At 35.8% G+C, this 15491-nt stretch overlaps 1 protein-coding gene across 4 annotated transcripts; it reads left to right on the top strand.

The window, feature by feature from the left end:
- Window positions 1-1483: 1483 nt before the first annotated feature.
- Cbz (chorion b-ZIP transcription factor) lies at window positions 1484-14429 on the top strand. Of its 4 annotated transcripts, none has more exons than XM_028170293.2 (6): window positions 1484-1758; window positions 10289-10367; window positions 11764-12024; window positions 12148-12271; window positions 12357-13000; window positions 13441-14429. In XM_028170293.2, the coding sequence occupies exons 3-6, from the start codon at window positions 11854-11856 to the stop codon at window positions 14041-14043; spliced, it is 1542 nt and encodes a 513-aa protein (XP_028026094.2). In that variant the 5' UTR covers window positions 1484-1758; window positions 10289-10367; window positions 11764-11853; the 3' UTR covers window positions 14044-14429. The 4 variants fall into 4 exon arrangements, with proteins under 4 accessions (XP_028026094.2, XP_089584229.1, XP_028026093.2 ...); XM_028170292.2 differs by lacking the exon at window positions 1484-1758 and adding an exon at window positions 8999-9403; XM_089728103.1 differs by having other exon boundaries at window positions 11764-12271.
- Window positions 14430-15491: the final 1062 nt, after the last annotated feature.

The raw sequence follows: 15491 nt of genomic DNA, 5'->3' as shown, positions 1-15491 counted from the left end.
AATCTGAAGCGTACTCCCCCGACTCACCCCAGACCGGTATAGAACTCCCCAGATGAGTGGCCACAAATTGGAACAAATTGTTTCCGATCTTTCAAGTAACTGGCGAAAAACGTTAAGAGGCACCTGCTGAACCCAAATGCCGGCTTCCGCAATAATAATATACCTATGTCATTCATTGTCACCAAGATCAAAGGCCTTTTTAAAATCAAAGTAGGCAACATCCACTTGCCGGCTATATTCATGTGTTGAAGGTTGGAGAACAAAGTCAGAAAAGTTGATATTGTTGGTGACAGTCGACCGGCCAGCGCGGAAGCCATGCTGCGCGTCCGTTAAGTAGGGTGATATTTTGATTATTATTTGGCGATTAATCAAACTGTCAAAAACTTTCGCAAATACCGACAAAATAGCAATAGGCGTATGCGATGACACTTCAGTAGACGAGTCATCCTTGGGAACTGGCGTTACTCTCGATAGTTTCCATACTGAAGGATATGTCATTTCTTGTATAGACAAGTTGTACAAATAGAGCAAGGGGGCTTGTCAAAAGCCGACACACAATCACTAACTAAGAATACAGGTATACCATCAGGCCCTGGCGAGGATGAAACTTTCAGTTGACGCAGCACTTGATGTAAGTCTTTAAAAGTGATGCTATTCATTGAAATACTCACATTTTTCACAGGGGTTTCATTTGAACTGGCGTTTGAAGAACTAGCACACTCTCGTGAAAGACTGAACTAAAGTTGTTAGCAAAAATATCTTCAGCTTCACCACTATCTACTATTTTACCATAATGAGTGTAAATACCTATTGACGAACAATACGTCCATTGATTCCGAATATGGTTCCAGAATACTGCGGACTCCCGAGTAATATTAGATCCAATTCTCCGTAGATGCTCTCGGTTTGCAAGAGAAATTACCTCTTTAACTCAGGTTCTATAGTACTGAGACAGCTGTTTATTGAATTCAAGGCCATTAGTCTTGAATTTAACGTGATGGAAATACTTAAGTTTAATACTCCCAATAACCTCAGGAGTGTACCAAGATGGGTGGGTATTTATATCAAATTGTTTTGTCAAATTATGCCAGAACCGGCGATTACTATTAAAGCATATCCACCATGAATGAATCTTGCTTTATTTTATGAAATTTACTAATATTTATTAACATTGTGGACTCAGATTCGAGTCACTTATTTCAATGTCGTGAAACGGAACGTTATCTATTTACTCACGCAGTCATCCATTGGATTGCGTCAGCCACCAATGACCGAGTTAACTGAGATAAGTAGATACATCCATTACGTATGTGAATCCTGTCCTGTTAAAAGATCGTCATTCCTCATATAACGACGAAGTGATTATATACTCTTTGATTTAACGCTTAAACATTAACAGAAGTGGTTTTATTGTAAAAAATTGTGTATCTTATCCTTTAAATCATAAAGCAAAGAACCGTTTTAATCGTAATTGAATTTTGGTCTTGAAAAGTTTTTAAGGCCGCTGATTCTGTTTCTTATTGTATCGACAAGAATAAGCATCATTAAATCAAAAAGAATAAATTTGGTTGTATTTAACATGAGCTGTGTCTACATGCAAAAAAATAAGCATTCAGGTGTCGGAAATAGTTTTGAACAGAACCATACAAATATTTCTACATTTAATTTTGTTAACCCGAGAAGAATTAACAGCTATTGTTCTCAGAGAAAAGGGATTATTAAGTTTAAGATCTTGTGGTGTAGAAGACACGGTAAAATGTAAGTACAATTTTTCGTTTGATAAGTGGATACTACTATAATTAAAAAAAGCCAATTTTGAGACGCTGACATTTTTGGATCGACCCACAATTTAAATTCCGCGCGCAACCGGGTCATTTACAATTCATTGACAATAAATACAGCAAGAACAAAAGTCACTAATTATTGTTTCAAAATCAAATCAATTCATTCAATTTCGATGTTATTCAACATTCTTAATAAAACTACTTTTTCCTAACTTTGAGTATTGTTATCGTAGGCAGTTGAACTTAGTCCAGATCATATGTAGTGTCATCGCCGTCCCTGCCGCCTACTGCTAGTACCAATTTTAAAGGCTAAGTAGTTATACTTCTACGTTTTTTTTATTGCTTAGATGGACGAGCTCACGGCCCACCTGGTGTTAAGTGGTTACTGGAGCCCATAGACATCTACTACGTAAATGCGCCACCCACCTTGTGATATAAGTTCTAAGGTGTGAGTATAGTTACTACGGCTGCCCCACCCTTCAAACCGAAACGCATTACTGCTTCAGGGCAGAAATAGGCAGGGCGGTGGTACCTACCCGTGCGGACTCACAAGAGGCCCTACCACCAGTAATTACGCAAATTATAATTGTGCGGGTTTGATTTTTATTATAGTCCCCGGCACGTAACTTGGCAAGAATCGTCAGATGCGCAGAAGTCGTTTTATAGGTCTCTTTGGTTGTCAAGCGGGACGCGGGGAAAGACGTAGCACCGTTCCGAGCGCGCGATTGGTGATTCAGTCGACCCTCCCCTCCCGCACCGCGTCCACGTTCCGTTCGCTCCTGATTACACATGCGCCTACTAAATTGTAGGAACCCTTTGTTTATATTGAGTTTTTGTTACGAGTTGTTATTATTGTTTTAAATTTAGTTTTTGTTACGAGTATTATTCTTTTAAATTTGTTTGCAATGCCAGGACCAAATACCAATAACCATATAGTCGATTCAGTCACAGAGCGTTTTATTATTTACGCCAGTGACGACAGCGACTCTTCATTATGTCAACGATGAGGAGCCAACTCCTTCCACCAGCTCAGGTGCTACCATAAATTTAATCCAAGGAGTAGCACTATTAGAAAATGATAGTGACGATGGCGACACATAATTTTTAATATGAAGTATATTTTTTTAAATAAACTTCTTAGCTTTTAATTGTATTTTATTTATAGCACCTAATACACTTCACGAATTCCTCTCTTTTCTTTAATTTTCTTCTAAACACACAGGCTTAAAAATAAATTATGACAAATAAAAAATAAAATAAAATTAAATTAAATTATATGCGGGCAATAAAAGTGACAATTTTTTTGTTGCAATGTGCACTATGCGCGACATTACCCCCACTACACCAAAACCTTGCCAACTTACGTGCCGATTACTATACACGATGTTATTCCTTCACCGTGGAAGTCAATCGTGAACATTTGTTAAGTACGTATTTCATTAGAAAAATTGGTACCCGCCTGCGGGATTCGAACACCGGTGCATCGCTAGATACGAATGCACCGGACGTCTTACCCTTTGGGCCACGACGACTTCACTAAACGTTGACTTCCTACTGATAAAGGCTAAACAGTGGGGCGGTGGAGGATTTTTATTGAACTATAGTACTTAGAATTATTTTGTCCGTGCAGTTTGGGTCATAAAACATAGCCCGGCTAGGGCGCGGCGGTGAGCATGTTGCGCGGGCGCAACGCCATTATCAATAAAAACAAATGAGTCATCGAAGACAGGTACACGGCGGCGGGGTGGTATACGAAGGGTGGTGAGACATTGTTATGTTATGAGTCATTTGTACTTACCTGCAAATTATAGTACAGTATGTCGAAGAGTAATGTGTTTTTATGCATTCGTTCTCTGAATTTATTTAGTGACACAATGATTACTCTTTTGTTTTGTATCAAAACGGCAGAATTTATTCAAAATAATATTTGCACGTGTTGTTATCAACAATGTGTTAAAAATTTTCACTGAAATAAGAATAAATCCCAAAAAGTTACAAAGTGTTAATTTCTGCCGTTCTCGTTAATTTGCTGCGGCGATATGTGGTGTAAATATTCGATTAGTGATTCTTTCTTTCATTTTTATCACTAACCCACAAAATAACAAAAATAAATACACTATCGATAACGCTTATCGACAACAATAATGCGCATCACTATGCCCGTCCATAAGGCTCGTGCGTGGAAGAGAGAGCGAAGTACTCGCTTCACCGCTCCGATTTTTTATGACCCAAACTCTGCACGGACAAAATAATTCTACTATAGTTGGGTCGACGAGCTCAGTCTTTCTGGTATAAAGATGTTGCAGAAATCCATAGACCTTGACAGATGAGGTCGAAGTCTCAAGTCGATTGTACAACGCCTGTTGTCTCCCTGTTCAAACCGAAAATCATCATTGCTTTGCAGGAGAGAATACGCAAGGTGGTAGTACAGGTAGCACAGTATTGCGTTGCTCTCATTAGCAAATGCAGTCGAACTATAGCTGGCGTCGTGTCCCATTACCAATGGCAGTTTTAATTACATGGGTGTAGTATTTTAATCGGAAACCGGAAGAATCCAAAAGGTAGACGTTAAAGGAAAGAGATCTTCCGGTGTCTTACTTAATATGGGTGTTCCTCAGGGTTCCATATTGGGTCCCTTCTTATTTCTTGTGTATATCAATGATTTACCAAAGTTTATTGAAACCCGTCACGAGGTCGTATTATTCGCTGATGATACATCCTTATTGTTTAAAATTAAACGACAATTGGAAGATTATGACGATGTGAATGATGCTATCTCGCGCGTGGTACATTGGTTTAGTGTTAATAATCTGTTATTAAATAACAAAAAAACAAAATGTATAAAATTTACCACACCTAATGTTAGACAAGTAGACACTAATATCATTGTAAGTGGAGAGACACTGGAGCTTGTTGATTCGACAGTTTTTCTTGGTATAACAGTTGATTCCAGGCTGCAGTGGGGTCCTCACATATGCAAGTTAGCGAATAGACTTAGTTCTGCAGCGTTTGCGGTAAAAAAAATACGAACGTATACTGATGAAGATACGGCACGTCTAGTTTATTTCAGTTATTTTCATAGTGTTATGTCCTATGGCATTTTGCTATGGGGCAATGCTGCCGATGTCGAAACGATTTTCATCCTGCAGAAGAGGGCTATTCGTGCTATTTATAATATGCACCCGAGGGAATCCTTGAGGGACAAGTTTAAGGAAATCAAAATTCTAACTTTAGCGTCCCAATACATTTTTGAAAATTTATTGTACGTGCGTAAAAACATTGTAGAATTCCCCAGAGTCTGCGATTTGCATAATGTGAACACTAGGAACAAACATAGGCTTGCGTTGCCGGCGGCTCGAATTAAGAAAATAAGCAACTCTTTCAGGGGGCTGGGTGTACAGCTTTTCAACAAGATCCCACAAAACGTTCAACTACTACCTGTTCATAGATTTAAGAAAACTGTCAAGGAACGTTTGTGCAACAAGGCATATTATAAAGTTAAGGATTTTTTACTAGATGGCACTACGTGGGAATGAGGCGTTCGCTCCTGGCCTTTTCATTTTTCATTATTATTATTATTTATTTGAATTGTATTTTTTTGACTTGTTTTTTTGTATACTGTAAATATGTTTTCTTGTTTAAAAAAAAAGAAAATAGTTGAGAAAATACAAAAAAAAAAAAAAGAAGCCCGCTGAGTTTGTTTCGCCGGTTCTTCTCAGGACTGTGGCTTTTTTTGGAACCGGTGGTAGAGTTAACATTTTCTTTTACATTTTGACATTCAACAAGTGTGTTTTTGATGACATCCAAGTTGAAATAAATGATTTTGAATTTGAATTTGAATTTGAATTTAATGATCGAATTATATAAATAAAAAATTAAGTAAATTTTTCAAGAGATATCTTTATCGGGTTTATCACAGTATCTATTTACACGTGTGACGTAATATAACAGCGAATTGGAGGCCCGGAGGGAATTTTATAACTGGAGCAGTTTTAAGACATAGCAAGCTTGGTAAAATATGCTAGTACATTATAATTCATATCAAGCGTTCGGTATAAAATATGACGCATTTTACATCAGCCAGTGTCAATTAAACTAGTGGTCCAACGGTCCTATGTGTCCTTTATGTGGGGATATCGCAGAATCACGATTGGGCGCGCAACACTGAGTTATCAGTTTTATTGAAGGTCATGGAATCGAGAGAAGACACGTTTTACGATATCTGCCGTAATCGTTTGGCCAGATTTTAGAAAGCTGTAGTGAACGACATCGGCGCGGCGCTAGTAACACTCACAAGTAACTTTTTCTGAGTCAATTTTCGTTTAGGGCAGGATTTGGCTGGGTCTCCAGGGTTCAGCAATTGCGACGAGCTTCTGATTATCGTACAGTATCCACTTTTCATCACAAGTAATAATTCGATTTAAAATCCCTTCATTATTGTGTCGGAGCAGCAAAGTAACACAGCAGTCAACGCGTGTTTGCAAATTCGATTCGTTCATTTCATGAGGTACCCATCGTTCAAGTTTTTTACTTTCCTGATTTGCTTCAAGTGGATTAATACAGTTTTATCACTTACCCCGAAACCTGCAGCTATTATTGAAGTGCTTGGTGATGGATCTTCTTCCACAGTAGCCTTTAAATCTTCATTTTCCACTTTGGTCTTCGGCCGTCTACGGGGTTGGTTCTGAAGGTCGACATTTCCAGAACGAAAACGTTGAAACCATACGTACCGTGCGTTCTTTTGCGCCACCAGCGCCGAACACAGTCATCATTAATCCTTCGAGCTGTTTCTGCAGCACTGGGGCCACGGTAGACCTCGTACTCGTAAATATACCGATATTTCATGTTTTCCATTGTGCGGTAATACTTAAGTGACGCCAAAGAAAAAAATAATGAGGAAAAAGAAATGAATGACTTTTTTCAAAACTCAAATGTACCAACTAAATGAATTTATGAATTTGGAATTTTTACCCAAGAGGAGATATTCCAGATCAAAGTGGTCAACACGACAAAACGCTAATTTCATATTATGTATGTACCTAATATTTCAAACATGGACCGTTTCGTTTGCATTTCATCATAATCTTCAGCAATTTGATACTGATTGCTCGACATAGACGTTATGTCGACGTTATAAGGTATGTTCGATCGGCCGCCATACTTGACTGACTGACTATGTCATCGGTTCAACGTGCCATAAGTCTTCCTAAGTGTTCTACGACCTAATCTCAGCCGACCGTCACTGTGTTGTCATTTCGTCCTGCTAAGTTTACAGCCCAACTCCATTTCAGATCTGCTGCTCTTTTACCCAAATCTGTAACTTTTTTTTACCGTCTAATATCGATATTACGGTTTCGATCTATTATATTATGTTATCAGATGCGAGGTATTCTATCGCTCGCGGTGCATAGTCTGACAAGTAAGGGTCCATGTTTCTGCACCATACGGGCAAAGGAATTGATTGTCTTGAAACATTGTAGGATTTTTTATTTAGAGATATCTTTCACTTCTCTAAATGCAGCCCGCCCATTCTAGTTGATATTCACTACCCAAGGATAGAACATGTCGCTGATCCACTATCTTTAACTGTTCTTACCTCACAATTTTAAGTAAAAACTTACTTATTCACAATACGTCCTAACTTAGTTTAGTGAAGGCTCTTTTTTGAATAATATCACGTGTGATTATTACGTATTGAACGTACAACTATGTTGTAACTTTTTTTTTCCAACCTATTCTAGTAACTTATTCTAGATTCACCGAACTAGTAGGTGAGCTCGCGGGGCTCAAACCTAACGTTGTTGCTAACACGAGCGAACTCTCAAGCGTTTCGTTATACTATTCGTTATACGTATAATTGAGAATTTGAACTCCTCATGTCTCGATATGGCCTTCGACATTATTTTAAATGCACTGCGATAACCTCTTAACCTTTAGTGATCCATGTGTTCGTACGCACTATTCATTTGACGGAATAACAAAAAAAAGGATTCACTTTTCTCAAAACAAACGGGATTTGAATCTGTGATCATAACAGTTACTTGATACGTGTGTTGCGGGCTTCAGTTCACAGAACTACTTTTGCGGATTTCGTTCTCGTTACATGAGTTTATTCCTTCGGCATGGAAGTATTTCGTGGAGGTCGTGTTAAGTACTTACGTGTTTACAAATAAAATATGGTACCTGGCTGGTTTTAACCCCGGCATTGTCTCATTGATCGTTTTCAATTCCTTATTTATCTATTTATATGACTTTAATTAATCGATAAATTAAAATATATATTTTTACTAACAAAATCTCGAAAGAAGAGTAGGTAGGTAATTCAGTTAAGTAGGTACTTACCTACTTACGAACAATAAAACGAATCATACGGGTATTAGTCTGATTATAATCATAATACAATACATTGATAAGCTTCCAACTTCTTATTAACCTAAACAATAAAGTACCTAATTCGAGCATTTTTTGAATTACATAGATATGATTCTTATTACCGTTACGTAACACATAACACAAATATGTACGATCATAACCTTCGTAATTATAGCAGGCACCACTTACATTAATGTTAATAAACTTGTTCGCATAGACAATAAATATTTAAGTAATTCTAAAAATTGAAAATAATAGGCACTACCTAAGCTAATTTACATAAATAGGTAATTAAGTATGACGTCGGAAAAGACTAGGTATACATATTACGTACTTTGTGGATTAAACAATAAAATAGGTTATTCAACTTAGTTCAATGCCGGACTAAAGTGACTCCGTGCCACGGTATGAGTCATTCTTATTTTTTAACCTAAAACGTCACGGCCTAAACATGTTGATACCTGTCTGAATCTGATCTTTCACGCTTCGCAGTTCTGTTATAAACCTTGGGGCCCCTACCTACTTACTAAAACTATAGTATTATTTATTATCCGGTCCTACAAATAATTTAATAACACGTGTTTTTTTACACGCTACATATTATGATAATACAGTGGTATTTAAGGTATACTTATTACGTATTTGCTCCAAAACTTTATTTAGATTGTAAGTAAAAATCTATATAGGTAAATTATTTTCATTCGACAAGAATGCATGAGTCATTATAATTATAATGCGCTTGTTTTTAACTTTGTGAATCCCCAATTTCCTCACATTGACGGACCGGTTAGAATGAAACGGAACAGTCCAAAGTATGTATAACAAACAATAACAGCTCCAACATAATAGATATTGTATAGAACATGGATGGGAAAAGGTTGGCCGCGTGACTACTGACTCGCTAATATCTGGCTCTGTTCATTGGCTGTTAAAGTTGACGTCATTCTGTTGAGCCAATTAGGTTGTTCGAAAATAATATTTATAGATTTCATATGGTGGGGTTGAGGAAAACCGAGTATAGTTGATTTCAGTGTACAGCGTGATCAAAAATATTGCACAATATTTTCTGTACTCTCTCGGAGAGCACGTGTCGCGCTTTCAATTCTGAGAAACTCTTGAACTTTTTACATTCTGTATTTACTAAGACGTCTTAAGCATTGCTCGTTTAAGTTCGATTCCTTTTTTACAAAAACGGAATCACATCGAACTCTAGTTTTGAAAGGCTTGCATACATTCACTGTACTCAGGTAAGCTTAATTTACTTATACATAAATTAAAATTAAATTTACCTATCCCTCAAATATATAAGTACCAACGAGTGGTATTTTCCTACCAGTGGATAATTTCTTAAATATTTACAAACGCAAAGGCGTATTGAGTTCCTAGAAATTTCGATGACGTTGCAAAATTAAAACGCGATGCCTTGGTTGAAATCGCTATCTTTATTGTTCGTCAGATAATAATTGTATCTCGCATTGTCAAAGCGAATAATTAATATCAAAACACTACGCCCTATCCATTATTCCAGCCAAATAAGCAGTCTTAAAAACCCTTCCTACTTAGTAATTAAAACTGTAACTTCACGGTAGGGAGATTGGTAGTTGTTTTTTATATTTTTATACTGCATACATAGATGGACGATCTCACAGCCCATGTGGCGTTAAGTGGTTACTGGAGCCCATAGACATCTACAACTTAAATGCGCCACCCACCTTGAGATATAAGTTCTAAGGTCTCAGTATAGTTACGACGACTGCCCCACCCTTCAAACCTTAACGCATTACTGCTTCACGGCAGAAATAGGCAGGGTGGTGGTACCTATCCGTGCGGACTCACAATAGGTCCTACCACCAGTACTTGCTTACTTTTAGAACGTATCAAGTCCCAAAAAAATTAGAATTGTTGCTAAAACTATTTTTCCTAACGCGACAAGACAACCGGTCAATCTTTTTACGTGTGGTAAAACCCGTTTTATTATAATCTCTGTGGAAATTTATGAAATCGATTTGGTGTGGGAGCGGAACACATTTTGGACGGTATTATAAACGAGGTCAGATAGATTAAGTAGAAACATATAATTGTAATGGATGTCAATAGAAATTTATTAAATTACGTCTTTTTATTTGTTACAGGCCTACTCTCGGGACAGTTAGTTGTTTGGGAGCTTAAAGAGTTAACATTTCTTTAGGAGCTCAAGAAGAGTTCAATCAAGTGAGTAAAATATTTTATACCTTTTTTTTTCGATTAGTATTATTTGTTCACAGACCAGATGCGCAAAGAAACGGTCCAGAAGGAAAAAAATCCAAATAAACATTACGATATACCTATATATAACATACCTATTACGTTGCTTTTTGTTCAGAATGAGCACTAAACATGTACATAATGCTCTTCAATCATTTCTCGCGCTTGGTGGCTAGATTTCAACTATTTTGTGTTCGCCTTTAACGTAGCCTTCTCATTGACAAATAAGAGATTGTTATTTTTTGTTTTACAATGTATAACTTTGTCATTGGTGATTTAGTAACATAAAATAACTCTTTAAATATTTATCAATGCGATAAATAAGTATAAGGCAAATAACAAGTGATTATCTAGATAGCTGCTACAAGGACATTAAATTCCACGACAACATTAATGAATTTATAATCAACTGAAGCACCTTGTTCGTGCGATTTGCATATCTTAATAAGATATTTTTACATTTTGAATTACAAATTTTAGTTTAAATGTAACGATATTTACATAACTTTACAAGCTAGCAAAGTATATTTAGATGTGATAACTTCCTTTAATATCAAATTAAAGTTTTTAGTATAAGTAATTTTAAACTAATAATCTCAATCGACATTTAGGAGCGACATAAATCTAAGGATTTTGTTGCGAGCAAGCACTTATAATATTATTAACTCACTATAGAGATCTTTTTGTTTCCCTTCAAAAGTAAAAAAAATTATTATGATGTCATTGATAACGATTATGAGGGCAGGTGACTAGACTGATTGCATAATAAGTCATCATGTTATAATGTTGTAATCAATTAAAGAAAAAAAGTAATAACGACATAGGTACTTAGATCATCAATTACACTAACGACGCAAAAACCTTTTTTTTTTTTTTTCATTTTAATTCTCGCAAATCAGCACACATAAGTGCCGAAACTGGTTGAAATCTTATAATATTTATGCAAACGCTCTACTATATTGTACCTATTTATTTCATTAAATTTAAAAAGTTCATTAATTTTTATGTAATGTTATTTGCATGCGTGGCATTCGTACCGACCTTCGTAGTATGTAATATATCTATATAATAATATGAAAATATGTATATATTAATATCATTATATCTCATACCGACTACATATTTATACGTTTCGTTCTACTTTTGACTTTTCAAAATTGTACTTTCAAAATACTCAGCTACTAAGTCCTTGTAGGTAGTTATTTCTTTATATTTTACTACTTAAGCTGGTACTGTTCGTGCGGCTTCATTCTGTAGTTGAACTACGACGGGGTCTAAATTTTTACATCGATCATCCTACTATAATCGCTCGTATTGCTTCATAAAAGGCACATTAAGTTACGTCGTGTAATTTTTTTTGTAGTTCTATACAAAATGGTTGCTCAAAAGATCACCTGCCCGAGTCGGAGCGACGATATCGGAACTCAATACACCAGTCCAAACACCAAAAGACATGGTTTTTTCGCAAACGAGTCTCAAGACTCGAAACATTTTGAAAGTAGTAGACCTAGATCGTTTAAAGCCAGAAAAGAACCAACAGGCGAACGGTCTAACCGGAGTGATTCACCAAGGAAACAACGGAGTAATGCCTCAAGGAACAGTGCCAACAGCCAGCTTTTCCGAGGTAAGAGTGAAGCTGAGAATTCGTGAGTACTATTATAATAGAATTTTTATTAACATTAAACTTAAATATAAAAATAGCTATGTCACTGGAACTAAATTTAATATTAGTTTATTCTATTTCCAGGAATATTTGAAACCGGAACAGTTATACGCGAGCACAATGCTTCACGGTTCGAACTCAGAGTTCTTCCAAGAACTGGATCAGTTGTGCTCCGTTCCAGAAAGGGAAGAACAAACACGGACCATTGGTAAGATGAATGGAATATAATAAATTGTTATACCTAACATTTCAACAAAATACATTTAATCTAACGAATGAACTTTTATTAACAGATTCTCATAAAGAAACCGAAAAACGGGCATGTTCCTTCGACACACCGCACACATCATTCTGCCTACAAGGGTGGGATGTACAGGACGATAACTCTCCCTACGGCCAGGCAGGCTTTTATAGTAACACCTCCATGGACACGATGTCTCCAGCTTTCGATGGGTTCGCTCTTAATAATGACTTAGGGCCGATTCCAGAGGAAGCTAATGAGGTTCAATTTCCAGAACAATTTTTGGATATCAGCAGCCTGCCTGTCGTTATCGGAGGTTTAACGTCCGCAGCGGCCCTTGACGATTCCTGGGCTTATCCAGAACCAGTCAACTGGACCGACACATTCAACACAGATAACACTATAAACACAGATACACAAAAAACATTGCCCTTGACCGAAGACGACTCTTGTGACGCAAAAATTATTTCTTTCCTGCCAAGTGAAGTCGAAAATTGTGATGTATTTTTACCTAAACTCATCGATCAGTGTGATGATGCAGTTTTACAAAAAGAAGGACTGCACAAGTGCGAAAGAGGACTTTCCATTGACGTAGGAATTCGTACACCAAGCTGGCCAGCTGATGCGATTAGCACTCCTGAAGTTCTTAGTTACGTCGAGCAATTAGAAAAAGAAAAGTGCTCACGTGCATTTAAGGTAATTCTATATTTTGTGCTTAAAATACATAATAACACAGACCATAGAGGTTCGACAAAGATGCTTATGTTTTAAAACTTATGTTTACTACAAGATTTTATTCAGCCACTCGCCTTGAGAAATAGGATTGTAGCCTCAATTGTATAGCATAACCAACTTTACTTCTATATGACAGCTTTAACAGTTGTAGATTAAGTTTGAAGACTGTGAAAGACCTGTAAAACAATTGTAACTTTAACCGCATTTTTATATTATTTTATGTACTAATGAGATAGTAGATTACTTTATGGCTCACCTGGCTTAAGTGGTGGTAGCATATGATGCCTATGAGACTTAGTTATAATTAAACACCAGAAGGGTAAACATCTCATGTTCAGTTACAATATGAAAAATAATTTGTTTATTATGAATAATTATTAATTTCCTATTTCATTGCTTAGGAAATCCACAATGATTTGCCTCTTCAAAAAACGGAACTAGACCTAAACTCGGTAGTAAACATCATTAGTCCGTGCAAAAATAATGATTATGAACCAGTCACTCCAAAAAGTGAATCTCAGCTGGATTCTGATAATGAAGACAGAAGAACACATTTAAGCAAAAGGAAGCATCTGGACAGTGATGATTCTGATGAAACCTATACACCTTTTGCTGAACAGACATCACGAAAATATAAAAGGAAAAAGTCAAATGTTCCAATCAAAGAAATGATCCTTGCACTTGAGGGATCGCGACAGGTTGGGACCAGAAGAAGAGGCCGACCCCCCAAGAGACGAGACAGCACACTATCATCCACATGCAGCATTGATGAAAACTCATCAAATATTTCCACTCAAGAATCAAAGTATAGAGAGTTGAGAGACAAGAATAATGAAGCTTCCAAAAGATCCAGAATGAACAGGAAACTCAAAGAACTACAGATGGAACAATTGGCAATTGATTTGGAAGAAAGAAATAAAAAACTAAGAGTTAAAGCAGATATTTTGGAAGAGCTGACCAAAAAAGTAAAAGATGCATTGATGGCTGCAATTTTACAGAAATGAAGCAAATTGTGAATATTTTGTGTATTGTTAAAGCTCATAAGCATCTGCATCTTGTTACTTAGTAAGTCTACAACGGTAGACTTTTCAGTCTTTACAAGACTACATAACAAGACAATGCATGTTGCATATTGGCAAGAATAGTAAGTATCCTTAATAAAAACAACCTGGACTACACATAAGAAAAATTGTCTATTTATAGGTACATAATCTTATCTAGAAATAAGATGTATTAATGTAACAAAACTTATTCTTTGGTTTTGCTTTACATTTTTGTTGTTTATCATAAAAAAAATATTTTTCCCTACAATTGTTTGGATATGGCAATTAAATAAAATTACGACTATGTTATACTTACCTAATTGAAAATAAATGGATTTATTGGAAAAGTTAATTGTTTACATTCAATAAACCTTTTTCTTTATTTGTTAAACGATACATTAAGTTTAGGTACTTTAAGTTAAATTAAGTATGTAGGTTATGTAAATAATAGGTTGTAATTAAGTATGGGTTATCATCTTTCATTTTACTAGTTTGGTACAAATTTTATTTTTATGTTTGAAATAAAATGAAATCAATCAAAATCAAGTATTTTCTGTATGAAAGCTAATTCATGTCTTGGAATTTATATTACTTTTAGGGTTTTACCTCGCATTTTTTCTTTTTAATCCCAGCGTTTCGAAAACTACCCAGTCTGCCCTTGCGGCCAACTAATTATCATCGTCAGTAATATTTTCAAAAAATGGTCATTTCGTTTCAAGATGTACATAAATAGATTTCACTGAAATAAATGTTACCTATTAATGCATCTTTCACTATAAATTGCAGCAAAAAGTAATTATTTATGTAATATTATGGATACAAGCCCAAGTAATCGATAAATATGTACCGGTAAAATGGGGCGATTAGGGATTGAGAGGCGAATCGGGAAAAAACCGGGAAAATCTTTCGACGCTCAATATAAGTTTTATATTCGTTGCAAAATCTTCCATTTTTTGTAGTTTAATAGTAGAATGTTGAAAGTTCACGAAACAACTCTGAATATGCATGATAATAGCTGCTGACTTATAAAAAATCGCGTTGCAAACTAACTTCCTGTGGTGGTAATTATTTTAGTGCTAGAAACTTTGCTCTCTTTTATTTATTTGATAATAATAGAAGACTATGATTTATAAACGTTATTTAGTGTTTGAACCAGCATATATATTAAAGGTAAGTCTCAGTTGTTATTGGTTTTAATGTATTTGATTAAATAAAAATACATGTAAAAATCTGTTGTTTTTGGGGATATTGGGGACGTCTTAGGTATAAATAACAACGAAAAAGGGGTCAATTGGGATGAGAATACGTGAAATGGAAACGACCTAAATATAAATAGGTACAGGTTTGTAGGGTTGTCTATGTAGTTATAACAATATTTTTTAAATTTGTTGGTAAAAATCTGGTTTATT

Source organism: Bombyx mandarina, chromosome 06 (genome assembly GCF_030267445.1).
Source record: "Bombyx mandarina strain Sakado chromosome 06, ASM3026744v2".
NCBI classification, from domain to species: Eukaryota; Metazoa; Arthropoda; class Insecta; order Lepidoptera; family Bombycidae; genus Bombyx; species Bombyx mandarina.
The sequence above is the reverse complement of the archived record's forward strand: the minus strand, read 5'-3'. Positions and strand labels throughout refer to the sequence as shown.

Excerpts from the sequence above, each read along its gene's own strand:
- Cbz (XM_089728103.1), top strand. The coding sequence starts at position 11,854 with ATGGTTTTTTCGCAAACGAGTCTCAAGACTCGAAACATTTTGAAAGTA. Across the intron at positions 12,272-12,356 it reads AGAACAAACACGGACCATTG|ATTCTCATAAAGAAACCGAA; the intron begins GTAAGATGAATG and ends TTTTATTAACAG. Across the intron at positions 13,001-13,440 it reads AGTGCTCACGTGCATTTAAG|GAAATCCACAATGATTTGCC; the intron begins GTAATTCTATAT and ends TTCATTGCTTAG.